The following is a 27,766-nucleotide window of genomic DNA, read 5'->3' as shown; positions in this document are numbered from 1 at the left end:
ATGGAGCTGCGTTCACAATTCCCAGTGCACCTGAACGCAACGTTCGTTTGAAACAGGTTTTTTTTATTTTTTATTACGTCCTTCTTATTTTTCACATTTGCGTTAGCTTTTGCGTTTTATATGCCTTATTATTATTTATTTTTGTGCAACACAAATGTATTTAAACGCACCCAAAAAAAAAAACTTTTTATGTTTCCTGTGAGATTATTGGTTCTGTTTGTGTATTTGTCAGCAAAAGATAAAATATTAAGCAGCTTTAAAGTCATTCATATTGATTGAATTCCTTTATTTATGGAAGGTAATAAGTTATATATAGATGAATGAATGCTTTGTGCTGATATAAGCATCCTTTGCGGTTTTTAATGTATGAATATGAGTGACATAAATATTGAGATCAAACTCTCCGCAGGAGGAAAGCGTTTTAACGTCTCCGTCAGATGATCTGTGTCTGTTTATTTATGTACCAGCAGCTGAATCAATAAAGTTTTCTTTAGTTTTTATTTTTTATTTTGAAAGTAAACATCATCTTCTCACCTGCAGCACTTCGTAGATGGCTTTCCTGTACATGGGCTGCTTGTTGTATGTCGGTTGATGGAAGGCATTATTGAAAGAGCTTAAAGGCAAAAGTTTCTCCACGCAGACCTAAAAAAATAAAATAAAAATAAAATAAAGACAAATCAGATTCTGAGGTTGAAGCGTTTCTGTATTTTAATGGTTTTTTACGTCTGGGTTAAAACAAATAAACATATCGTGTAACATGTGGTCGTCACCATAAACAGAACGCTGCTTTGCTTCAATTTCTGACATCAGTATTAATGTTGGCGTCGCTCACCACTGAGAACTTTCCGTCTCCAAACCACATGACCCATCTGGTTCCCTCGGCGGCTCGGCTGCGTCCCGTCATGCACCAGGACACGATGCGGCCCGGCCACCAAGAGAAGCCTCTCAGCTTCCCCCAAACCAGCTCCCCGATGCCAAAACCACGACCGTCCTGCAGCCCAGAGCGCGAGACAAATCATCCGCTGTGTGGTAACCCAACGGGTTTCACGGTGAAGCCTTTAAAAAATGCTCGCAGATATATTTTTTACAGCCCGACGTCACCTCAAATCTTCGCTTCAGGACAGCTGGAACTAAAAAGTTTCAGCTTCGGAAGAATCGACGACTCTTTTCCTATAATGTCATGAATTAAACATGGAGATGTTTGATGACAGAAAGCGTTTGAACCCTGGTCCAAACTGTCTGATTCTGTCGCTTTGTCACGTACAGATGGAACTATAATGAACATATGGTGAGTTTTTGTTCCAGACCCCCTGAACACCCCACTCGGACCCCTACGGGTCCCTGGACCACATTTTGAAAACCAATATCTCAAGAGAAGCAGCAGCGTGAACTTTTCCTTTAAATTATTGCAATTATAATTTTCTAATAATATACAATAAAATTGAATTAAATTGATTTTTGTACTAAACTCCTATCAGACAATGATCAGGGTAAACTAGCCCAAACTCTCACCTCATACTCAGGCTCAGTGTCTGCAGACTTCGGGGACACCTTGTCTCCGCCTCCGATGGCGACGGGCTCCGGCGTCGTGGCAACAGTGGGGGAGGCGGGGTCAGTGGGCTGCTGCTGAGGCTGCTGCTGCTGAGGCTGAGGCTGCTGCTGATGCTGCTGTTGCTGTGGCAACAACGGCGGTGATTGCTGTTGATACTGAGGCTGTGACTGAGGCGGCTGCTGCGGCTGCTGCAGCTTTGAAGGCGATGGGTGCTTGATTATTGAGACTTCTTCTTCTTTGTGGGTCTCCGGTTCGCTCTCCTCGTAATCCTTCATGGCGTTCATCGCTGACATCAGTTTGGCCTTTTTCTCTGCCTGAATCAAACACAGTGAGAACAGACAGGAGATACTGATCATAGATGCGTATTTGTACACAAAAAACAATTATTTAACACAATAATAACTGTTAATATGAATAGCGGTGTTGGATATTTATATAAAACGCTTAATCTTTTAGAAATAGAACATTCTAAAGGGAATAAAGAGAGAATCAGAGAGAAATGGAGATGAAACTTTACAACTCTGACGTACAAAATGCATTAAAAATGTTACCAGTGTCTCTAAACCCGTTTCTTTGCCTGAATGAGGTCACATGTGACTCAGGAAACCGACAGGAAACCGAGAAGAGGGCTGAAGACGCTCTTGTTTACCTCCTCTTACGTGATTGGTGGATGCTTTATCTGTCAATTTGAATGAAAGACTATTTAAATTCTAATATTTTTAAAATTCTGCTGCTTCAGTGTTGCAGCTCCAAACGGGGTTCATGCTAACGCTTTTAGCTCAGAGGCTACAAAAGAATAGCTCAGCTCAGTAAGAATGTCACTAAAAAAAAAAAAAAAAACTTCCCTCGACGACGGCGCGACCAGCTCCCGATAGCGTTTTAGCGGTAGCGGCTGCTCGGCCTCCTGGCATGGCAAACAGGAAGTGGACGCGGCGAGGTCGCCGGGTTCGCGGTACCTGACACTGAGCCTCCGTGTCGATCAGAGAGGACGACACACAAGCGGCGCTTCAGCCGGTAAATCCCCAACAGCTGCACTGGTTGTGATGTCTCTCTCTCCCTCTCTGGAACCCTACATGCACACACATGTTCCCGTCCTCTCCCTCGTCCTTCACAACACGCCACAGGGTCTGCCGGGCCCCGTATGGAAACATGTGTTGGTGATACTATAGGCTCCACGCGAGGGCCGCGGCACACAGCTGTCATTACTCTCCTCTGGTTCTCCCCCTGGAAACGTCCAGAGGTGGATGGAGTCGAGGAGGGAGGAGAAAGAGACGCCGGCGCCGCCCCGCCGTCCTCTCTCCCAGGATGACTCCGAAACAATAGCGCCTTTAAGAGGAGGTGCAGCCGGGGATGGCGAGGGGAGGGGCTTTCGATGCAGAAGAGTAAAAACATGTGCTCTTCAATCAAGAGGCTCCGCTGTGCTTTATAAATATCTGGACCGTGGTGCTGTTAGAAAGCCCCCCCACCCCCACCCCACCCCCCAGGAGCCAGATCCAGATGGGGCAAAAAGAAACGTCCCTTTAAATCCAAACGCGTCGACGTGAGAAAAGCAAATCAAATTATAGCCGATCGTGTGTGAGGAGAGTCGGACGGCGTGGAAACACCTGCTGGAGGACGAAGGTAGAGGATGATGTCAGCAGGAACCGGAAAAATCCAGATACATACGGGTTAGGGATGGAACCAATAAAGGTCCGGTGTCCGATTGAGGATCGAAACAGCCACAAATATCCAGACATAAATGGACCAATCAGAGCAGAGGAGTAATCTGATTGGAGGTTTAATCAGCCAATCAGCATCAGCTGCGTGTATCTGGGTCTGATGGCGTCGGCTCCTCAATCCAGATGGACAGAAAGCTTCTAAAGCAGCACCAGAACCAGACAGCCTGGTCCAGAACCTGTAGGTGATGGAGATCTAGAATCTGATTGGTCAAAGTTAAACATGTGACCATCACAGCCCGACAGGAAAACTGCTCCGGTCCTGTCCCCTCCATCAGCTCCAAGTTAAAATGGGATCTGATAAAGCTGATGGTTTGCGGCCCTGTTGCTCCTCCCCAACGGGAAGTGCACGTCTGTTAGCTTTTATGTTAGCATAGCTAGCATCGGAAACAGATTTAACTACGTTTTCATGTCAACATCATGGAAGTGGAGTAAAAACTAAAGGAGTGAACAAAATCTAAATGACTTTTCACTTCCCATCCACTCCAGTGATGATGTCACCACCCGAAACGTCAACATTCCCAGAGTCTGAACACCAAAATGTCCATTTCAGCCAGTAAAAATACTACTTCTACTACTATTACTACTACTACTACTACTACTAATAATAATAATAACCAGTAAGTCTCAGCCTAACACTGAAGAGCTGCTGTTTCTATGCTCATTGTGATGCGTTTATGGTCCGACCGTCTCCCGACAGCCAATGAGAAAGTGACGCTGGAAATGCCAGCGGGAGCACAGCTATAAGACACGGCTATAAGAACCAGATATTTGTGTCTGGACTTCTTCCCAGTTGTAAACGTCCCCCTTTTGGGGGCCTCACAGTGTGTGTGCAGCTCCACCAGCACGACAGGCCCGCCGAGTCGAAAAAGGAGGGGGGTGGGGGGGGGGGCAGAAGAAGGAGGTGGGAGGAGACACAATGTGGTCTTTATCATTTGCACACGCCTGCCCGTCAGAAACACCACCACCTCTATCTGCTGTCACGCTGCATTGCAGACGTGCATTAGATGCATCGTTCTGTGCAAAGGAAAGCCAACGGCGGGTTGGGTTAGGATGGAGTGAAACCCGGTCCTCTGAGGGGGGTAGGAACATGTCGGCCGCATACAGAGACTCCTGTTGGAGGTCTGAGCCTGGAGGAGATTCAGGTCTCACAGGGGGGATTCAGAGGATCCGTCACCATCTAATTTAGGCTGTTGACAAAAAGGTCACGTTTACGGCGTAGCGGTAGTTATTTATAGCACATCTGCCTGTTGTCAGGCTTGTAAAGACGGCGTTCTTGGTCACAGACAAAAGTGCGGTTGTTGTGATGAAACGCCTTCACGGCCGGAATCAAAGACGACGAGCGTCAACCCGGATCAAACGCGAGATGTTAACGCGTCGGCTCAGGTGGCGCCGAAACAAACGAGCCGCCGTTTGAATCCTGATGGGAGGCGGATGAAATAAACTGTCAGCCATCGTTTCCTCACGCGGCCTCGGAAGAAACGCACGGGTTTGACCCCAGAATGCAGTCGCAACAGGCAAGGGGCGGGGGGGGGGGGACCCGGCAGGGGCTGCTTTGTGTTAGCGCCAGGTCAGATCTCATTACAACCTGGAAAGGGGGGGGCGGAAATTCATCCCGCTGCATTGTTATTTTATAAAACATACAGACATGGGATTTAATGAGCCGCCGACCAACCGAGTCGGGTTGGTCGGCGGCTCGTTCTCTGATTGGCTCAACACATGTTTGACTCGGTGACATCATGAAATGGAAGATCTCAACCAAAACCCGTTTAATTAAACTTGATCCAAAGTCAGACATGGGCGCCGTCAAAATGGCCATCCCCAGGATCTTGGCAAAAACCGCCGGATAAGATTCTCACGAAACTTCTTGGGGGGGAAGCGTCGATCCCTGATTTTGACGAGAAACATGCTAGTCCATGTCGATCATCAGGAGTCAGAACCTGGATTACCAGAGGCCCAGAACCTGTACTACCAGGAGCCCAGAACGTAGACTACCAGAGGCCCAGAGCCTGGGCTACCAGAAGCCCAGAATGTAGACTACCAGAGGCCCAGAACCTGTACTAACCAGGAGCCCAGAGCCTGGACTACCAGAAGCCCAGAACCTGGACTACCAGTGGCCCAGAACCTGGACTACTAGAAGCCCAGAACGTACACTACCAGAGGCCCAGAACATGGACTACCAGAAGTCCAGAACATAGACTAACAGAGGCCTAGAACCTGGACTACCAGAAGTCCAGAACATAGACTAACAGAGGCCCAGAACCTCGACTACCAGAGGCCCAGAGCCTTGGCTACCAGAAGCCCAGAATGTAGACTACCAGAGGCCCAGAACCTGGACTACCAGAAGCCCAGAACCTGGACTACCAGAAGCCCAGAACGTAGACTACCAGAAGCCCAGAGTTGCACCCTCTTGGAGTCGCCATCCACTACTTTATTGTGTTACTGAGTTAAACCTGCTGCTGAACATTTATCTCTTTTACGTTTAGTGACCATCCAAAAACGATTTAATGTAGGGAGGTGTTGGTGGAAGGATGCGCATTCCTGCCTTACTTTGCACATTTAGTTTCAGTTTGTCTTTTGTTTTCTACTATGACAACTAAAGATTGGTATCTTTAGATAGATACTTTAATAATCCAGGAGGAAATAGTACTAGAGCAGGATACGTAAACCAAACCATTAAAAAGTGACGTGTTGCATTTCAAATAATTCCGATTACATGATTCATTTTAAAAATCACTTCTTTGCAGATAATTTCCCGTTTTGTTTTGTTATTTTCCATCTGCATCCCTGATGTCTTTGCTGCAAAGACTCGTCTGACTGTAATAAAAACTTCCTTAAGTCACAACAGGTGGTGATGCAACAAACCCCAAATCTGATCCCAGAGAGGAAACGCTGTCTGAAAATCCTCCAGCGGCTTCTGTTGCATTCATTAGCTGACATCCTGACAAAGGCTGTGTGTTTCAGGACCGGCTTTATAGGGGTCACACCAAAAAAAAAAAAAAAAAAAAAAAACGGCCATCTGGTCCTCATTGCGTGGAGTCCTTTTTGCAGATAATGAGCGATATTAGCGAGTCGGACATGAAAACGAGCAGAAATCTCAAATCAATCCGCCAGTCGATTCATTAAAAAAGTTCCCAGAGGAGCTTTTTTTTTTTTTTTTTTTTTTTTTTGAAGTCAATCGAATCACTCCTCTTTGCAGCAAACGCAGCAAAAGTGGTCGAAAGGGGTAAAGGATTTGAGGCCTACTTTTCTTTGACTGCTTTCTAAAGCTAAATGTTAAATCACAGCGACAGCCTCCTGAATATATCTGACTTACAACAAAAGTCTGCTACCGCTATGAAACAGGAAACAGATTCAGCGCGTTTTTAACCCCACGGGAAGAACTTTTTTCATGCAAGCAACTTTTTTTCTCTCGTCGCCCCCCAACGCCGCTGAAGCCTGCTCGCTCTTCCTCTTTTAAAGAGACGGTTTCCCTTTAAGCAGAGGTTCACGACGACTCCGGTGGAAAATACCTGAAGTCAGCATATTCCCCTCGCTGCTAGAAGGCTAATCAAACATGCACGCTATCCGCTGTGCTATCAAACAAACAACGCAGTGCACATACCCATACACACCGGCCGCAACCCTCATGATCCAGTGGGGAGATTTTTTTTTTTCACCCCCCACTCTTGGGGTAGAGGAGATCGCTTAAAAAAAAAAAAAAAGAAAGCATGAACATTTCTTTGTCTGGGAATTCAGGGTCAGGTGATTGCCAACAGGAATTCTGGTTGGCTGGAGAGGCTTGCAAAACGTTGGCACCCAGCCAAGAGGCTGTCTTGCAGGCAGGACTAGAAAATTGGTGCAAACCTCATCTTCACCCTCATATCTACAGCATGGAGTTCATTTCCATAGCTTGGATGGGGGGGGAGGGGTCGGGAGAAGAATGGGGGGAGGGCAAGGGAGAGAGAGAGAGTCCACTGTAATGCAAGACATGGAGTAAGTGTGGCAGAAGCATGTCAGGAGCAGAAGCAAAAACGCCAGCATCATATTCAGAGGAGCTCCGGCGCCGGAACAAATCAGTCTTTGTGCAAAGGCAGATGAGAAAAGAGTGGAAATTTGCATTTTTCGCAAATCCCAGTAAATCTCAGCCTTGTAGAGCTACTAGTTCCAGAAAATCCACCTCTGGTGTGGAGAACGTGACCTACTTGTCTCGTATTTTACAGCGTTTCACTCGCAAGACCCCGGCATGTTCTGCTAATTTGGCAATATTTCCTCCCTGGAGACACTTTTATAGTCAAGGGAAGAGCGGAGGGGGGATGGGGGGGACCGGGGAGATAGAAGACCCCGTGTTCACACAATGGAGACCCGTCATTATGTAACACGCTTCATCATATCACTACCAGCAGATGTGTTTAACAGGAGCAATGTGGAGGATGTTCATTATAAATTCAAACGACATGGAAATCAGGGCTGAGATCAGAGTTGTGATTACTTCCTCTAATTGGGTGTGGGGGGTGTATGGGTGGGGGGGGTGTTCCAAACAAATCTTTACAAGTTGTCAAATGATTGTGGTAAAACTTTGCGTAGGAGTGCATCCTGGGAGTGGTGGATGCAGGAGGAGATGAAGGATGTGGATCAATGTTTCTCCTTATTCGACAATACATTGAGTCAAAATCGTAAAAATGAGTTCGGCTCGGAATCAGGGGGTGTTAGGCGTGTTTGACATGAAGCAGATCCCAATAAATCCACGTCATCAACAACAAAATGTAAAGATGTACATAGTGCAACCCAAAACTAATGCATTTCAAAAGCAGTGAGTAGCAGTTAGCACCTCCTAGCAGTTCACAGCTAACTATACACATGAGGTCCAGTTATCCATTACCCCCTGAGGAGAGGAGGAGATAAACCACAACATAATAAGGATGAAATAGATTTTACAATGCTTTTGGCGTGTTACTGTTCCTGTCGGACTCAGGCGGAGTTGTGTCCTACGTCACGTTTCTCTACCCTGAGGAACACCAGTGGCATACTAAAGGCTCCACGATGCCTTTCTATTGCTCAAACTCTGTTAAGAAGACTGGAGTCTAGTTTTCCAATATATTCTAAAGGTACTAATATTTGGCAAAACTGATTTAAGTGAATTATTACTCAGCAGTACTGGCAAAATCAGGTTATTAGTCTAAAATGTCAAGGTTGGCACAAAGGCCCAGTTGTTACCTCTCGATTCAAGACGTCTTGTAACATGAAACTCGAGCATTGAGCTCCTTTAAGGGTAAAACTCATGGACACTTGTTCAGATATGTGAAAAATGCCAAATGCCTTTACAAAAAACATCAATCCAGCAGACAGCGAGTTCACAAGGGAGGATGTCAAAGAGGACAAGCTGCCCTTTCTGGACTGTGCCGTTGACATTGAGATGGAAGGAGACCTCAAACTTCGAAGTTTACCAGAAATCGGAACATGAAGACCAATGGCTGCTCTTTGATTCTTACCATCAACTGGAAAACAAGCTGGGAGTCATCAGAACCTGAAACCATCAGGCTGAGAACATCCCTACGAAGAAAAGGAGGACACATTTCAAGAAAGCCCAGAAAACATGTGGCTATGCTAACTGAACTTCTGCCAAGTCAGCAAAACTGCATCCGAAAATAAAGAAAAACTTGTGCGAATATACCCTCATCCCACATGTGGCTGGAGGTACTGAAAAAGAAAAAAGATTTTCTCCAAGCACAACATCCCAGCGCACTTCAAACCCAGTGGCAACCAAAACCGGTTCAACCAAAGTGCAACTGCTCATCATGCTAATGAGTCACTCGACGCTCCAGTAAGCAACCAAACCACCTGTGACCTGAACGAGTCAGTGACCTCGCAGATGGCTAAGTACCTGAAACTCTCCACCATAGTCAAGTTCGAGGTGAAACCATAAATAGAAGTCCGGTTGATTCAGCCAAGAGATTGTATCGCTTCACCACAACTTTAAGACACTAGAGGTGAACGATGCAAATCAAAACTTAAGGTAAAGTTTTCATGTCAACTCAGCAGCAAGAGATTTCACAAACACAAGAACTAAGCCAGGAAATCTAAGAGTCAACTGAGCCCATAGAGATCCAACGAAACAAATGGTACCTTCATGAGATATCAAATGAGCCATCAAATACACTTGGCTGTGAACACAACCTGTCTTTGACCCTGGCAGCTTGAGGCAATGCCTGTCTTTCGCCCTGATAATCTATGGTGGCTGGACAGAGCTGTGGTACTCACCTCCATCTTCCACTTGGCCAGCCACTCCTCTCTGGTCCGCTTGCTAATGTAATAAGGGTCACCAGCCTGGAAGGTTATTCTGGGCACGGGCCTCTGACGAAGGCTGATCTCCCAACCAACTCCCCCTCGCAGCCTGCCTCGATCTCCCTGTTTAAGGTGTTGAAACAAAAAAGTTAGCTACTGCTTTTGTCTCATGAGGAAGCATCCAGATTTTTAAATCACCTAATCTGTCAAGTGAGAATCTGCGGGTTCTAATTTTTTTAAAAAAAAAAGACGATTCGCATGTTGGTGTGCGATAAAATCCCTCTTCACAATTCCCTGGCAACAGCCTCAAGGTCAACAGATACAAGGCGCTCCCAAGTGTATTTGATATTTCAAATCCATACGCCATTAGGTACCATTTACTTCAGAAGCACAAGGGTAAGAGAAGGACTCCAAGAAAGGCCACAATGCAAGAACTTCTAGTCCAGGTATGGTCTGGGTGTAGTTTACCTTCAGTGACAGCTTTAGAGATAGGCTATAACACACAGAAATAATATCTGACGCAGTTTCCTAACATTTAAATCAGGAAATCCAGCTTGAATTCATTAGCGGTAAGCAAGGATAATATTTAATATGTTTGAAACACCTTTGAGCTGCTATTGAAACTGTGAAAACTTTATGAGACCTGATAATTGGATTAAAAAGAAAATAGTAAGAGCTGTTTAAAGGATAATTAACCAGTAGAGGGCAGCATACAAAGAAGAAGAAGAAACAGTGCCATCACCTGCCCTTATACTGTTGAATACTAGTATCTACTGGAAATAGTACACAGTTCATGTACGACTGGTTTCATCCTCAGTTTTAAGATGCAATAAAAGCATCTCAAACTGTTTTAGCTACTAAATAATACGATGCTAAGGAAGTCCACAAGGTGATATATGCTAGCTATGTGTCGAGGGTACATTCGTAGATATGCCAGGCTAGCATTAACCAAGATAGTGAAAAAAAGTCTAGTTATCGCCAACAATAATCTATCAAACTATATAATTAATAACATGATGATGTCATTAGCTCTTGATGCCTCAGCGAAAGTTCTCAACTCTACAGGTATGAAGGCCGTATCAACTACAGACATGCTAACGTTAGCTGCAGCTGATAAAGGAGTCTTGTCTCTCAGGCTGTCAAATATGTCCAGTCTTCATCTCTTAGAGATATTCAGCATTTACCACGTGTTTCCTCAGGAGAGGCTTGGACAGATTTAAGTTCTTTACTGACGTCAAGACAAATGTTGTCTACATTGAGTTTGGAAAAGGGCCGTCTAGCCGTTTTCACGCCATGCCAATAAGCACTAAACAAAGCTAACTGCTTGTTTGCTCAAATTTATCCAAAGATGCAAGTTATATTTCCAATATCCTTGTTTTTTTTCTCGAAATGTCAAATAATTTTACCCAGCTTCAGTCAAAGCAATACAGAAAAACACATGTATGAATTTGTCCACCAATCAAGCAGCTGAGAAGGAAAGAGAAGAAACACTGGAAGAACTGAATTCTCTTTTACTTCTCAAAGTCCAAAAGTTAACTTAATGCATGCGGAGATCATCTATTGCTCTAAAGCAGAGGGTTCACAGTTCACAGGACAGGAAAGGTTTGAAAGACACCAACTAAGGAGTTTGTTAAAAACAGAGAATCAATGCAGCAGAACTCTTACCTCGGACTTGACTGCGTCTCCTCCATCCTCCTCCTTGTGCTCCACATCTAGACAAAAGACAGCAACACAACGGATGTCCTGAATCATTCATAGGGCAGTGGAGAGACTGGACTCACATTCGTCAATAGACCACATGATCTGATTAATCAAATTAAAGTCAAATTAATAAAACTGTTGAGAGGTGGTGCCTTAATTGTCGTACAAGGGTTCGAGGTATGGAACATTTATTTGGGGGAACCTCACACTTCTACGAGACAAATATCCACATTTTTACTAGCTACTAGAAACTAGAAGTTTCTTTGAAGGGCAACTATTTTCCTCAGGAAGGAAACACCCACATATGAAGGGTGGGTTTGAGGGAGGGGGTTGTAGAAAAACAAAAGCCGCAGAGTAAAAAATAGCAATGGAAATATTTGGTGATATGAAACCAGAGTCTAATAAAAAGGTTGGGAACACAACAAAATCACCAGTTGGGAGTTGTTGTAAATCGTGATTTAAGATGTGGCAACCCACAACAAGGACATGTTATTCATTCTTCATTGTTTTCCTGTGTTCAACCGAGCTAGGAGGGGTGAGCCAGGGTGCATGGACCTCACCCAACTGAAACACTAGGACAGCAGTCAGGATTTATGATCCAGCAGCAGAAATAGAAGTATAAACACATCATTCAAGCAGCTGTGGCCTAAATTAGCACGATGGCCCCACCGAGCCCAAACACTATCGTAACACTTGAACCCTGAGAAGCTAAGGACAACTTTAGATGGTGTGTTTTCTACACTGCCAGCTCCGGCCTGTCAGTGAAGTACCCTACAGACCTTCCCCAACAATAGCCGCCTCTCTTAGCAGCCTCTTCATTACAGTTCCATGTGTGGACCCCCTCCCCTCGCTCTTCTTTAACATCTCTCTCAGTGCTGGTCTGGTCTCGGCGTTCCTCCCCGAGAATAAGCGACTACATAACAAATCGGTGAGGCAGTGAAGCTGGCCAAGGTCGTTGGGTTTGTGAGAGGAGCTGGCTAGTGTTGCCCACAGAGAGTATACATCGCCGGTTTGAGCTGGTTCCAGGTCTCGTATTGCTCAGTTCCACTCGATCCGGAGCTCAAATGCTTCCTGTGACCTCTAGGTGGATAACAGATGTCCTGTTTAGCCGACTATCGATCCTTTCTGAAATGCCCAAGCTGTCTGGACTTGAACTTTTTTGTGTTAGTGGGGTTTAAAATCTCCCTGCATGTTTATTTTGGGTACCTCGAGGCACCACGGAGCAACAAAAGTGATTTACCACACGTCACTTAGCAATTCAATCCTGGTCAATACGCTGGGCATGTTTTAGCTGAATTAAGTGTTTGTGGGATCCATCTTGAGCACAGCACAAAGCATCTTTGCTAGTGCCTGACCGATGCATTTGTCATTGCCACGCCCAATGCCAAGATTACATAAGCAGTAAATAAACGTTCACCCACGGGCGTGTTGTGGTCAGGTGCAAAAAAATTAGAGCGCCACCGACCAACAACCTCCTGGTGCAAAGTCAGTGGTGCAGTGTTTTCTTGCTATTTAAAGGTAAATAAGATGCATGTAGACAGAAGGATTTCATTGTGCTAAATTCTAGCTGCATGCTACTGATGCACAAATCATTTCACTGAATTAGCCATGTCCGTTTCACGGTTTGAACCTGGAATGTTCCACACCTAAAAATATTAGCAAAGTAAATGTAAATTTGCTTCTTGGTTATTTATTTGTGGTTAGATTATTAGCAAAATAGAGTTGTACATGCTATAAGTATCCTCAGGCCTCAAACTTTAGACAAGGAAGTTTGGGTCTTCTTGCTCTACAGTAATCCGCCCCTACAAACCCCCACTAAGAAACAATCTATAGTGTGCACTTTCCTAATCCTCTATGCTATTTTAATTTCCTGGTGGAAAGAATTGGTTCAATAAGTCATCAGGTATTAGTGCAGTCTTGCAAACTATGCAACTATGACCTGGTAGCCTTGAGAGAAATAAACATGTCACCACCATCTGCTGCAGGTCTTAAGAGAGCCCACACACACCTCTCATCTGAATATCTGGAAATCTTTTCTTTGGGGCTGCAGCTAACTTTGCTTTCACAAACTTATTGAGTTGTGTTGGCATGAAACTGGGTTTTAAGTTAAAAGATGCTCATGCAATCCTGGTCAATACGTAGACTGTTCTAAGAGCTACAATTGATGCGAGCCTGGTCCAAACTAGTGTTGCTATCCTGTCGGAACCACAAACGTTGATCTTAGCCTGCTGAAGAAGCCAAACTGCTAACATTGAAGAAGCTAACATTTTTATGGAAGCTTGCATAGATGCTAGACTGCTAGACCACAGCCTCTTGAAGAAGGATGCTAAAAATGTAAAAACACCATTTTTAAATCTAAGAGGGCAATGTAGCCGCAAGAGGGCACATGCCAGTGTCTTATTGTGCCGGTCCCAAGCCTGGATAAATACAGAGGGTTGTGTCAGGAAGGGCATCCGACGTAAAATTTTTGCCAAATCAAACATGCATATCAAACCTATGACCGTTTTTACATCTGATTGAAAAGCCAATGCCAATGTTGGTCAGTTGAAACAGTTAAAATGATGCTTAGACTGTTTAGAAGCTAGCACTGTTATTCGCCTTTCAAAAAATTAGCCATGACCTTAGCCTATTAGAGATGCTAATAAGCAATTTTAATTTTGATTTAATGGAATTTTTTTTTTAATTAAATAGAAATTAAATTAAATTAAATTAGCCTGTTAGAGATGCTAATTAGTCTTTTTCAGAAAGTCTGCTCTGTCTATATGGTGTTGGAGGCGCGACCACTGCCCTGTACCAGCTGTTAGCACCGCTAAGTTAACACAAATGTTATTCTGTTGGAGAACAGCTACTTTTGCCCGTTGTCCGTGTTTCAATGGACATATCCTTTCTCCATGATGGTATGCCTGTGACTTATTAAAAAGAAAATGAATCGCATTTCTTTTTAGTATGGGAAACTAGCAGGCTAGGTAAGTGAGACAGCCGTCATCGTTGCTTGAACGTCCTAAACTTTGAGATGCGCTGGGTTTTGTCTCGCTTAAAGTAAAAAAAATTTGCAGTCAAGATAGGAAGAAACTGCGGGTTTAGAAATTGCTAACAGGATCGCTGAAGCTCTACCTAAGAAAAACAGAAGTCCAGAAAACCAGTTTATAGCATTTGGTGAAAACCGCAAACAGGGTTCTCCAGGAGTTCTGCTCTGGGGTGAAGAAAGACCCCACCAGCACGGATCAGGTGAACATGGAGTGCCGACTGGGTTTGTTACGAGCTCTGGGCACGGCGCCATCCACCTGGCAGGGCCCCCGACGGGGAGGCGCCCACAACAGAGACCCACCAGAGGCACGTTGCCAGGAGACCGGCGGCTCTTCCCCGTGCTTCACTTACTGCACTCTTCATCAAGGTCATAGCCGATGTATTTGAGGCCGGGAGTGGAGACACGTGACGACGAGATAGGACCAAAAAGCGGATAGTGGGGGAGGCTAAGTGATTTCGCTAATCTCCATCTTGGACTAAAAACTAGCTGTCAGCACCTCCTCCGTAATTTACCCTTTTATGTTATCTGCCCCTGGCTGCTGCAGATTCACTTCCCCATGTAAATTTCGATTAAAAATAATAGAGTACAACTGTGAGTAGTTAGCATCTAACCACAAAGCTACAGTTAGCATTTTAAATTCACAGATTTAAGAGAAATAAAAACATTTTTATTATTAAATGTGACAAACTAACTGATATATGACCAAGTGTGAATTTCTATATTACATATGTCAAAATCAAGGCCCGGGGGCCAAATGTGGCCCGCCACATCATTTTATGTGGCCCGCGAGAGTATAAATGGTTGAAAATTGGAAAATAAATATGTGAAAACTGTGCTTTGACCAAAAACTAAATGTCCCACAATGCAGTAATTAAGCCCATTTTAACATTGACAAAAAAGTTATAAAGGGATATTTGAAAGGTTTTATGTTATAAAAAGACTGTATAACATATTCAAGTTACAAACAATGTTTGTAACTTGAATAAGTATTAAATTTAGAGTTACTTAACATCAAGGAGTAGTTACATTTATTTTACATTACATTGAGTTATGTTTAGTTACATTTATTAGTTACATCTGGCCCTTTGAGGACAGCCGTGATGCTGATGTGGCCCTCGGTGAAAACTTTTCCGAACGTTCAGGTTTTCATGATGATGGCATAAGCGGACGCGACTAGATTAGCTATTAGCATACATGTCACTATTTTAAGCATGTAAATAGCTATTTTGACCATAATAGCCTTGACCAAACACTTCGAGCCTCATTACTCCACATCTCCTCTTCGTCACATGACCATTCCTGCCAGAGCTAAAAGCAGCTATCTGAGCCACACAAGCAGAAGCCAAAAAACAAAAAAACCAACAAAAACCTTACATTTGGTTGGACGCTCCAGTTTCCGCCTGCCTCGTTTCTTGCGCGGCGGCGTCAGGCTGTCGTCTTTGTCTTTCTCCGGGTCTTGATCTTCCCGACTGGGCAGGAATCCGTTCTCCTGAGACGGGCTCCGGCTCTGAGAGCTGTCTTCAGCTCGACAGGAGGAGGCGTCTCTGGGGATCCCGTTCTCCACTTCCCTCTTCTCCTGTTTGGGGAAGCAGGCGTCGGATGTCCTGTCTCTGTGCCCGCCAACGTCTCCGTTGTGGACCAGTGCCATCGACGGCCTGCCCACCCCTGAGAAGCCCACACCAGCTCTCAGAGAGCTGCAGCTCTCGACCTGCAGGCGAGAGGAGAAGAAACGTTAACGTCATGAAAGCTTTTAGAAATGATCACCGTAGCAGTCGGTTTGATGTCTGGAAGGCGGACAACGGATAATGCATCGCTGGATACGCTGCAGCTGGACGGCTAACGCGCAAAAAACCCTTCAGACATATCATCCGGCATGCCGGAAAAAAATCCTACTGGAAAAACTTTAATTTAAGATGAAATATCTCAAAGCCAACCTCTTTTATTTCATCTTTCTTCTCAGAATTTCACTGGTTTTAAATTATTTTATCGAAATATATCCCAACCAAAAGGGAAATTCACACCTCCAGCAAAACAACAACGGCTCTCCAGAGCCAAAATCTGATCCAGTGTGAACACACAATTCCGCTCTGTCTCGATAAACAAAGTTTTTGCCAGTTTTTTTGTGGAGATTTCCTAATATTGTGCAAAAAAAAAATTTTAAAAAAGAGAATAAATTATGTGCTTTTCGCTCCACCCGTCTGTCAGGCTTGTGGAAATGGGTTGAGGATGTAAATGATCACTCAGGGCGTGTGATGTTTATCCATCTATCAATCATGTGGTGCAAAACCAGATTATAATCCAGATCTATCGGATCTAAATATGTATTTTAAAAACACCAGCTGAGATGATGGGTATCGGGTCGCCTCTGCAGATGATGGAACGGTTTTTTGTCGGATGTGGATCCAGACCAGACCTGGTCCTGGTCATTCATTGCAGATACAGGGATGTATACAGGGATGATTGGTGATTTTTGACTTTTTTTTTTTCTTTGCTTCATCATTTTTAGACAGAAAACCTCTTAAACTCAGAAGATCCATCATGTTTCCTGCTTTTAAGAACTTTTCACACCGAAACAAAGAGCAGAACAGAAGTTTATTTTACTTAGCGAGTTCTTGAATTGTCACTTATTGGATTAAAATCTTATGTTTTCATTTTCAAGCGGCGCATTTATCTTCCCAGCGCCAGCAAATAAATTCAGTCGTGGGCCATCTGTGTCTGCTTCAAAGCTGACAAATTCATATTCAGAAGTTTTGAAATGAGCGACAATAAAAGGCTTCTGTAATCAGAGGAAGAGGGCTAAAGCGGCCATTTGAAAGAAAACGTGAATCACAGTATTAAATCAGATTAATTTCGTCCTTTAATCCCCTCAGATTCATCCCCACACTTTGTTAGTTGGTGGATGACACCGCGTCCGTCTCAGCGCGATTAAACCAGCAGTAAATGCCATTAATTTAGGAGTGAGGAGGAGATTACGTCGGGGTTCATCAGGTGCAGCGCTCAGCTTCCTGTGGTCGTCCAGCCAGCGTTACAACAGCGCAAAAACATGTCAGGAATGTTGGCAGGAAGTTCGGAACAGCCAGAAAAACTACTTCATTGTGTGGAGAGGAGTAAAAGTCAAACAGAAACACCTAACTTCCTCCTGCTTGAAATAAGCAGCGAGACCTAGAAAAAGATTATTTTCGACCCAGGAGCTGCGCAGGAAGGCGATCGCGTCGCTTCTCCTACCCCCCAAAAATAGCCAGGAAAACATTTCCTGAGACAATCCCATTACTGGGAGCAGAAAGTGGAGCACGTCCTCGGAGATGAAACTGATGAGAGCAGCGCCGAGGCTTCAGGCCCGCCTCCGGAGGCGTCCGTCATCCATCAGTACGAGACTCAGCAAACAGGGGATCGCGCGCCAGAGGGCTGAGAGGTCACATGTCGGGGGAAAACAACGAGGAAAGCGGCGATCACGTGACCCGCAGGCGTGGGAAACGCCCCACAAATGCAGATCTGGAGGGTTATTGAACGTCCAGGCCTTCTACACGCCTCCCTGCCTCGCATCCCTTCAGTCGACATGGACGCATGTGTTACCATGGAAACATGGAGATTTCCTCCTGGAAGGAATATCATCCATAAACATGGTAGCAACCACCGTGACCAATCAGAACCAGGACGGCCAACGTTTAGACGTCATGGAGCAGCGCTTTAGCAGAATGCTATCAGAAGACAACAGGTGAGCATTTTGCTATCGGGAGATACGACATTAGCATTTAAGGATTTATGCACCGGTTTGTTCATTTTTTCAACCACTTCCTGTCAACATTTACCTCCAAACATAAATACAAGCAGTTATTTACAGTAAAAAGCAGTTATTTTTATTTAAAATGAACAAAATGCTCCATTTTTACTGATTTCAGAGGCTAACTGTCCTCTTTATTTGTGATCTACAGTCTCTGACACTATCTAAAGAAACTTTTTTTGCTGTTTTCTTTCTCGAAAGATTTCATTTATCCATAAAATAAGATTTGTTAAACAAATTTTTTTTTAAAATGAGCGTCTTTTAACGGATTATTTCCTTCCAGGCTCCCAAAGTCAAGACATCTAAACCTGACCTCCAATCAGGGTAGGTAAAGTTCACCAGGTCACAGATCTGTTGTGTAATCCTCTCACTGATAGTCGTGCGTCTCTGTGAACTCACAAATACTGATAAAGTTTTGTTTGAATGCATTTTCCTTTCAATTATAACAATTATTATCAGTCTGCTACGGTACAGAAATATTTGCATTTTATTTTCTCTTCAAGGCTCGAGCAGAAAATTGCAACACACAAATGTATTCACGTTTTCTGACGCCTCTATTAGATATATTTAATTATTGATCAGCAGTAAATAAAACACTCTATCCGGGAGTTAAAGCAGGAATGTTAAAGATTCATAAGGTCAGAGAGAAAAATAGCAGCGAATCTGAGACGTGGAGTTATTATTAGACGTGTGAACTACAAACGACACGTCAGCCTGATAAGAGACGTGTTAAAGTTCACGTGTAGCCGAGGAACACGTTTATGATGTTTATGTATGAGTCGTGGTTTCAGTAACGCTGAGGCTGCTGGAGGCATCTTCACGAAGAAACGCTTCCTGCTTTCACAGGAACTCGATTTAGAATCCTGGAGAAAGTCTGACAAACAGGAAACTTTTCAACAACTTCTATCAGAATTTAAAGAGTCGATTCGAGTACAGCCGATTGGATGGAGGTGTCATTTACCCACAATGCACAGCAGCTAAATGCCACTAGATTTATATCTAGGACAGATGGGATCTGATGTTAATGAAGGTTCTGTGTTCTTCTATATGTCCAGAGGGTTCTACACACAGTCCAGGTTCACACAGTGAAACAGTCCAGGTTCACACGGTGAAACAGTCCAGGTTCACACGGTGAAACAGTCCAGGTTCACACAGTGAAACAGTCCAGGTTCACACGGTGAAACAGTCCAGGTTCACACAGTGAAACAGTCCAGGTTCACACAGTGAAACAGTCCAGGTTCACACAGTGAAACAGTCCAGACAGACAGACACTCACCAGGAACTGCTTGCGCTTCCTTCCAGCTTTGCCACCCTTAAAGGAGGGACTGCTCACCTCTGACCTCTCCTCCATCATCAGGTCCATGTTCAGTCTTGTGCTTTCAGCCTGTCAGAGTAACAGAACCGTCACTCAGACTCCAGTGAAACATTCAATCATCACTGCTTTCATCAACGTCACATTTCAGACGTCTTTTCATGCTGTCAGTTCCAAACGGAGACGCCGGACGGGCTGCGACTCCCGGCGCGTCCTCGATGACACGGACAGAAAATAAATGACTCGTTTCAGTGAAAGCCCCGGGAGGTGTTGACCTTCCGCTGACATCACCTGATGACATCATCAGGAGGATGTGGAATGGCTGCTGGTTCCCTTTGATTAACAAAACTGCTCCCACCAGGAACCCAAAGGAGATGCTAACTGACGCTAACCTGGATCAGATGAGACCAAAGGGTCTTTCCTGATGGGGGTCGGGGGCCCACGTCGGCCCTTTCATTTCAAACGATGTGAAACCCCCTCAAGGACAAACAAGCAAATCTGTCGTTTGGGTGTTTTATTAAAACCTCTGGGATCCAGGGGGACATTTGTTCACCTCCCTCAGGCTAAACTGACAGCTTAGCATCACCAAGCTAAGGTTGGATTGGAAGGGGTTAAATAAAGAAAGATGGTGCCGGGCTCTTGTGTTTCCGGTTAGAGGGAATAAATCCATCAGAGGTTCACGTCCAGGAGAAATAAACGATCACCGCCATCGACAAATCAATGAATTCCTGGATAAACGACAGAAAACGTTGATGATGGCTGCATCTGCAGATGCTTCTGTTGGGAGGGGGTGGTGGCGATGGGGTGGGGTGGGATGGAAGGGGAGGGGGGGTATTCAGCTCTTCCTTTCGGGGCAGCAGAATTAGCGTAGATAATAGCATGTTGGTGAGAGCGAGCCAGGCTCATTTGGGAGCCGCTCACTCGGGTGACATGTTCACGCCTGCAGGAACACGCCGTTCAGCCGCTGCCGCCGCCCCGCGCCGGATGGATAGGACAAACCCTCCATCCTCACGTTTCCCCGCAGCAGCAGCGGCGGCGGCGGTAAAGAGTGAGACGCAGCCCCCGTTGTTGCCTGGGGTGAACTCCGTCACATCGTCGATATCGGAGCGCCGTTTCCACGGACGGTTATTTAAGGCAATATCTGTTGCCAGGCAACAACACTACGGGCAGTAATGTGTAATGGGAACATGGAAGAAGAGGACACACACACACACACACACAGAACACGACCACACACACACACACACGAGCCATTCCACCAGCAGCCAACGCCCACGTCACCAACCACCATTACAGATGTCACCTAATGCGGCCGGCGCCGCCTCAGCGATGCTGCGGCGTCACGCGCTGACGATGACGAGGCTGTCGTCACCTCTTCATCGTGACACTTGACACACAATCGTTCACTAAAGGCATTCATTTCACATGGGCGAGGCTCTAAACGCCAAAGGCGGCTCAGTCCCTCCCCAAGAATGTCACCTAAAACCATCAGCATCCTGATTGGATGATTCTCATCATGTGACACCTGGACCAGGAAACCTGCCCTGAGAATCTGGATCAAATTGATCCCATTATTAGTCTGATTTGACTGGATTATCATCTGTTAATTCACAGCAGGGATTTAATTTAATTAAAACCACCTGATTGGTCGGCTCTGAATCAATCACAATTATTTTTGTAGTTCACTTCCTGTTTTATGGCACATTTTCTCCTTTCCTGCTTTTGTCCATATTTGGTGTTGACGTGGTTTGAATTACCAAAACAGATTTTTTTTTTTTTTTAGGTCCGACAACAAACAAACTGCTGCCCACATGTTGTCTCTGGAGATATTTTTAGGAAAAAGGTTGTCGGATGAGGCCTGGTGGGATTAATCTGCTTTTACATCAGCTCTAGCGACCGGAAAGCATTTAAGAATATTGGATTTTGCAGTGATGGAGAATTAAATCCAACATTTTTCATCAGCTTACTTAGTTTAAATCATTCAAATATATATATATATATATATATATATATATATATATATATATGAATTTATTTTTTTTAATTTATTTTATTTTATTTTTTTACCCTGAATGGAACCTTTGAGTATAAGAAATTATTGATGAATTAAAGGTTATGAATAATTTAAGATGGAAATTTGTTCTTACAAATTCTCCATTTAAACGATCTTTAGCTAAATAGCTAAAAAAAAATGAACGGTCCAATCGGAATGTAGCAGTAAACTGATTGGAAGTTCAGTTAGCATTAGCATCAGCTGCGTGCATCTGGGTGTGACAGCGCTGACTCATCGATCCAGATGGACAGAAAGCCTCTGGAGCAGCGCCAGAACCAGACACAGATGTCACCACTCCAATGATGATGTCACTGCTCTAGTGATGATGTCAATATTCTACAAACCACGTTATAGAACATGAAACCAAAGCGGCCCCAAACTTAAACTGGGATTCCATGGAAACCAGTCTGGATATCAGAACATCTGATAATCCCAGTGAAGTGAACCCAGATTAAACTTAATTCTGCGTTCAGACTGCAGCCAAATCGGATTCCAGTCGGATTCCCTTTCATATCCGGTTTTTAGGGCAGACCGTCCACACCGTTTCTAGAAAGTGTCCAAATGGGATTTTGTTCTGTTCAGACTGGGCCACATTATTGGATGAGCTGACAGGTTGCCGTAGCAACGACGTCGGAGCATGCTCGGTAATGTGCATTGAAACTCCTTCCTCAAAGCGGTTTCAATCCGCCTGTTCAGACTACAAACGACCAATCCGCTTTCAATCCGGATTGGCTACAAATGGGATTTCGGTTGCCAGTCTGGACGATGCGACGCCTTGGTGAAGCGACACGCCCCTCGCCAAGGGGCGGGGCTGACCTCTGTCCGCAACAACGTCCCGTTGTGGTGACTTCAGCTAAACGACTCGTCAAAATAAAAGCATCAAAGTAAAACCATCTAGAAAATAAAACACAAACGTTTAACGGCGCAGCAGCAACGGTGATCAACGCTAACAATCACAAATATTACAGTTTCATCGTTTTCACCTGCGACTCAGGATTTAGTGAAAAGTTCAAAAGAAATCTCCAAATCTAATCTTCGGCCCCTCCCTCCCACAATGTCATCATCTAACCTCTGTCCTGTCATTCCAACCGACACCTGAGCTCCAGGTGAGCCACCCCCCCCCCTCCCTCCTCCAGCTGTTACGTCACCTACCATTCTGCTTCCAGGTGAGTCGGTGAAGTCCGGGTCTTTGAATGCAGCGTTGGTGGCGTTGGTGACGGCGGCGTTGGACGGCATGATCTGAGGGGTGGTGGTGGTGGTGGTGGGGGGGGGGGGCTGATGTGGGGAAATAAACTCAAAGAAACTAAAGGAATGACAGATGATCCTTCTTCTGTCCTGGGGAAGGAGAAAAGATGTTATGACAATCCCTGAAACATTTGGTGGTTCCAGAGGCTGTTTCTGCTTTCCTTTGTTGAATACACGTATAGGAACCTCACGGGCTACTATAGACCACTGTATGGCTCGCCTATAGGGCCTAGGCCACTTTTTTTTTTACAGCACATGGATGCATGTACAGTAGCCGACATGAAGTGGCCTCTAATGTGCAGCAGAAATGAATTTGGGGTGAATTTCTTTCAATTATTTTAATTATTCCTCCACCTTAAACATCTGGATTTGAGTAAATGCAGCAGTCAGCTTTAAACACGGATGATAAATGTGCAAAAAATAAAATTAAATAAATTAAAAAAAATCATCTAGGATGTGTTTAATTTCCTCCAAAGGTGGAATCCAGATTGATGACAGCCGGTTCCAATAGATTTCAGAGGCCTAATGAGCTGCTGCTCCAAACGCACAACTGCAACCCACGACCAGGATAATTAATTATTAGAGTCCCATTTCCACGCAGGCTACAACCACTTAGCCCACATTCCTGCCATGCATTTATTTTTGGATGTGCGTAAAATTAAACTTTAGGACAGCGGGAGGTTCCGCAGGATGAACCGGGAGGGTCTTTGGAGACCAAATACGCGCCGGTCCAAATATCAGGTTCTGGTTCTGCGGGGAGGATTCGGGTTTTGAACGCACGTCTCGATCTGCAAACGCAAAAAAGATTTCCTCGTTTCCATCGAGCGCCTTCCGCGCCTTCGCGCTCCGGGCGGCGCTGCGCTCCTGCGCCGCAGCCAAGCGGCGCGTAAAAACGGGCGTCCGAACGCTCCTTACCCGATTTCTCCCGAGTCCCAGGCCTGACCCCGTTTTTGTCTCTCTCTCTCTCTCTCTCTTGCTCCCGGAGCCTCCTTCCTCTTCTCTCCCCGTCCTCCACCTCCCCAGCCGGCCAGGTCTCCTCCAGATGCACCGCTCTCACTGCAGGGGCCTGCAGACGGTCTGAGGAGGACGCAGGGTCCTAAACCCCGCTGATTACACTAGGGTGGAAGAGGATGAGGAGGAAGAGGAGATCTGGACCGCCTCAGGATGGGATTTCATCTCAGGAGACCAGCAATAAAAACGCTGCTGGGGTCTGGATCTATCTAATGTTTGCAGACTTTATAAACTCACCTGTGAACTTTATGGTGACCTCCTGACCCGACAGGTTCACAGAAAACAACCCAAAACCTGCAGATTATTTTTATTTATTTACTTATTTTAATGTTTGTTTGTTTTTTTTTATATCCAAAAATATGATTAGAGAAACGTTTCTGGCACACATCCTACCAAAAAAAAAAAGGAAAAATAACAAACCCCAGAATAAAAATCACAAATCTTTGGTGTGAGGTAGAAACAGTTTGATACTGGATACAGGTACACAGCTGATGCTGATTGGAAGATCAGAACTCCAATCAGATTTCTTCTCTGCCCTGATTGGTCAACGCATATTGAGACCCCGTAGGTCTCAATTTAGATACTGATACTTCATTATAGTACCACTACTATGTACTGATATTCATTTATATACTTGTGCACAGGTGACGATTGAACCGCCATCAGCTTTCACCGACGCCGATTAATCATCCGACCATTTAAGGTGATATAAGGGGGGGTGGGGGGTGACATCAACCAATTAATCCACCAGCACCTTTTTACTGCCACAAACAGTCATTATTTCATCTCTCGGCCTCCATTAAGGGGCCCGGAGCCTCCCTGTCGATTAATCCATCTGCCTCCACCCCCCCACCCCCGGATGGGGATGTGATCCGCCCCTCTGACGCGATCTGGGGGCAGTAAATCCTGTCCGGACCGGAGCATGAAGACGGATGACCCGTTCCGGTCCCACCTCCAGAGATTGGCTCCATGTTAGTTTGATTGGTTCAGAGCAGCAGCATCTTCAGTTTAGCCCCGCCCCCCGTGACGTCACAACCGTGATAAATTCACCTGCTGGTCGTCGTGATGGATCCCAGCAGAATCGACTGACAGGTAGAAAATAAAGAGGACCAGATGTTATTAATGCTCTGAAGTAAAGAACAGGAACCCGAGGAGACTTCCCCGTTTTAATTTGCTGCCTTTACGGGCCCCCTGGTGGCTGAGGGGCCCGAAGCTGCCGTGTCATTAGCCGGAGCCTCGGGCCGGCGCCGACATCTGGGGGGACTCCAAGTATTTACCTCTGAAGGTGCAGAGGTTCTAATCCCACCACAGACGTGTATTAACGGTTTATGGACTTTAATCCAGAAGATTATTCTAGAACATGATGACTTTTATCTTCTTCTGGAATCATCGTGAAAAAGTCTCTCACCGTGACTTTTAGAAATTTTAAAAACATATTATTTAATTTTTTATGTTACTGTCATTCCTTTATTTTGAAATACTGACTTTTAATTTTAGGATAATCACCAGAAAGTTTCTGGATATTTTTGAAATACTGCTAAAAAAATAAAATTTTCTGCTGATATGACATCATACGTGTCATTATTTTGTCCTACATATTAAAATACGACCTTAACTCTGTAGAAATCAATTAATTTGAGTTGTTAACTCAAATTAATTTGTAATACCAACTCATTTTCAGTTTTCTCATTAATTTGAAATGTCACTACAGGATTATTTTACTTTTATTTTCACAGCACAATGTTGACTTTAAGACGACTTGAATCATTTTTTAATTGCTGGAACAAAGTAGTTTTAAATTGCGATATCATCTCAGTTCAAGGTCAAATAAACTGATCATTTATTTGACCTTGAACCGGATTCACCCGGATTCTCTTCTGTATCTGGTTTGACTTCTAGAGGATCCAGATATCGACTCCTGACTGCCTCGTTCCTCCCACACCCACCCGGCAGACGGGGGCCCAGATAGAGGGCAGATTTAGGGAGAGGAAATACGTGCCGGTTCATCGATGTAGAGGCGTCTCCTCTTCCTCATGGAGTCCGTGACACTGAGTGGTTCAGGCGAGGACATCAGCAGCCGGTGGCGGCGGCGGCGTGCCGCGTGACCTGCAGCAGCGTGAGGCCGGACACCCACAGAGGAGGAGGATGAGGAGGTCGAAGAGTCTCGACCTCAACACACCTGAGTGGAGCTGAATCCACAGGAGAGGTCTGCTAGATCGAGGAGATCAGATTTATCCCATTTATTTAGTATCATATTTATTTTCTCATGCAAGAACAGTGTTAAGATTAAAGGGACAGTTCACCAGTAATTGCGTGTAAATTTTTAATTTTTACGTGAAACGTTCCTTCAGTTTAATTTAATTTAATTTAATTTTTGATTTTAAAAAAATTAAAAATTCAATTAATTCAATTAATTCAAATCAATGCAATTTTCTCCAAGTTGTTTCAAGAAAAAGCACGACTGGACCATTAAATCCATATTTTAAATCTTGTTGTTTTGTTTTTTTTAATATATCTCACATTTCATTTATTTACAAAAGACAGTGGCGTCGTGACATAAACTAGGATTTGTAAAATCAACATGAGAAACAAATACAGAACACATACAGATAAATAACAACAGGGGGGAGGCTATAAATGGATGCGCGGCGTGTTTTCGCCCCGGGTTTGGTCTGACAGGTTTACAGTATTGCCTCCACATTGGCTGGATGGCAGCGATCATCCAACCAGCAGGTCTGGAATGTGTTTCCTGTCTTTACTCACGATTACACACGAACTGTTGTGTGAATAAACAACAATAACAACAACAACAACAGACTAATGCAGATATAATTTACCTGTAAGACGCACAATGTCTGCAAACAGTTTGGCACAAAATGGAAAAGGCTGAGCATCAATCGCCCCCCCCCCTTTACCCTCCCGCCTCCTCCCCTCCCCAAAAAACACATTTAATAAAGAAATGAAGTCACAGACGACATAAAGGCTGACGGAGCGTCTCATTGGCTGGATGGTTACGTCATAGGGAACAGCTAACAGGCACAAACCCAAAAAACAGAAGACGAATGAGGGGGGGGGGAAGACACTTTTTATACCTTTAACTCGGCTGAAGAAGCTTCTCACGGAGTCTCGATTATGTTGCTTTCAATGTATATTTTGGGCACAAGTGTGAGCGTGCACGTGGAACTCATTACATCGACTTCACTACACTAATACTGCAGGAAGCAGGAAAAAGAAGAAGAAGTGATGAAAGCATCGAGAGGAAACGTCCGTTTAGTCGTTGACACAGTGTCGCAGGTTGGTTGGATGAACCTTACAGTTTAGGAGACCGACCCCTTCCCAGAATGCATCACACCGTTCAGCTAAAGTTGAGATCAACAACAACAAAAAACAAACAAACACTGCACCAGACAAAAATGTAAAAGAGGTTCCGTTCAGACCTGGTGTTCACGTCCAATCAGAAGCTCCGAGGCCCCAAGAATCCAAACTATCACCAGACTGTTTGACGTCTGTTGGTTCTGGAGAGATTTTTATCTAATATTTCACAAAAACGACTCAGACAGACTTTCTAACTGTGAAACAAGCTGATTAAAGGAAACAACGGATCAGCTGATCTCAGTTCGGACGTCAGCACCGGGTGTGAACGGGCTCCGAGACCAGATTCCAAACTGAACGCCTCCGTTCTGCAGACACAAAATCTCTCACACACACACACACACACACACACAAAACTACAACCAACGTCACATTCTCCACCCAGAGCCGAGTCACTTCCTGCTGTTTCCTCCACACATTGAAAGAGTTTCATTCCAAATCGACTGATGAAAGTTGAAGGACTGATTTCAAGTAACTGGATGTATATTTTGGAATAAACCTCTCCGTTCTTAACGCCTATCGAGCAGCTCCGCAGTCCCTGAGCTCCATCCGTCATTGCACATGAACAGTTTTTAAAATCTCTTTAACTAAATAAAGCTTTTTTACTTTTGACTACGATTTTACATCCTCGTGTACGTTTTACCTCATGACTAAACTCAGTGTCTACCTCATGACCAAACATCCTGAGGTGTTTCCCTACATTTAAAACGATAAATACCGAGGCTACCAGCT

The 27,766-nt window shown here is 44.6% G+C and overlaps 1 protein-coding gene and 1 long non-coding RNA gene across 6 annotated transcripts in view; one reads left to right on the top strand and one right to left on the bottom strand.

Moving 5' to 3' along the window:
- The window catches only part of LOC137611429 (DNA (cytosine-5)-methyltransferase 3A-like), a 30,435-nt gene extending 6,752 nt beyond the window's left edge, over nucleotides 1-23,683 (bottom strand). For 2 of the 5 annotated variants that reach the window (XM_068339626.1, XM_068339628.1), the window contains exons 1-7: nucleotides 22,559-23,683; nucleotides 19,318-19,425; nucleotides 15,635-15,968; nucleotides 11,197-11,243; nucleotides 1,513-1,866; nucleotides 833-991; nucleotides 535-642 (exon numbers count right to left, since the gene is read on the bottom strand). In XM_068339626.1, coding sequence (XP_068195727.1) covers nucleotides 535-642; nucleotides 833-991; nucleotides 1,513-1,866; nucleotides 11,197-11,243; nucleotides 15,635-15,968; nucleotides 19,318-19,425; nucleotides 22,559-22,642 — 1,194 coding nt within the window. In that variant the 5' untranslated portion in view covers nucleotides 22,643-23,683. Of the gene's footprint in view, nucleotides 1-534; nucleotides 643-832; nucleotides 992-1,512; nucleotides 1,867-9,507; nucleotides 9,655-11,196; nucleotides 11,244-15,634; nucleotides 15,969-19,317; nucleotides 19,426-22,558 lie in introns of all 5 variants that reach the window. The other 3 variants (XM_068339623.1, XM_068339624.1, XM_068339625.1) reach the window with 3 other exon arrangements.
- On the top strand, nucleotides 16,968-24,430 carry LOC137611430 (uncharacterized). The gene is made up of 3 exons (XR_011038626.1): nucleotides 16,968-17,975; nucleotides 18,325-18,365; nucleotides 24,307-24,430. It is a non-coding gene; the product is annotated as an uncharacterized lncRNA (long non-coding RNA).
- Nucleotides 24,431-27,766: the final 3,336 nt, after the last annotated feature.

The sequence above is a fragment of the Antennarius striatus genome, chromosome 17 (assembly GCF_040054535.1).
Source record: "Antennarius striatus isolate MH-2024 chromosome 17, ASM4005453v1, whole genome shotgun sequence".
NCBI lineage: Eukaryota > Metazoa > Chordata > Actinopteri > Lophiiformes > Antennariidae > Antennarius > Antennarius striatus.
The sequence above is the reverse complement of the archived record's forward strand: the minus strand, read 5'-3'. Positions and strand labels throughout refer to the sequence as shown.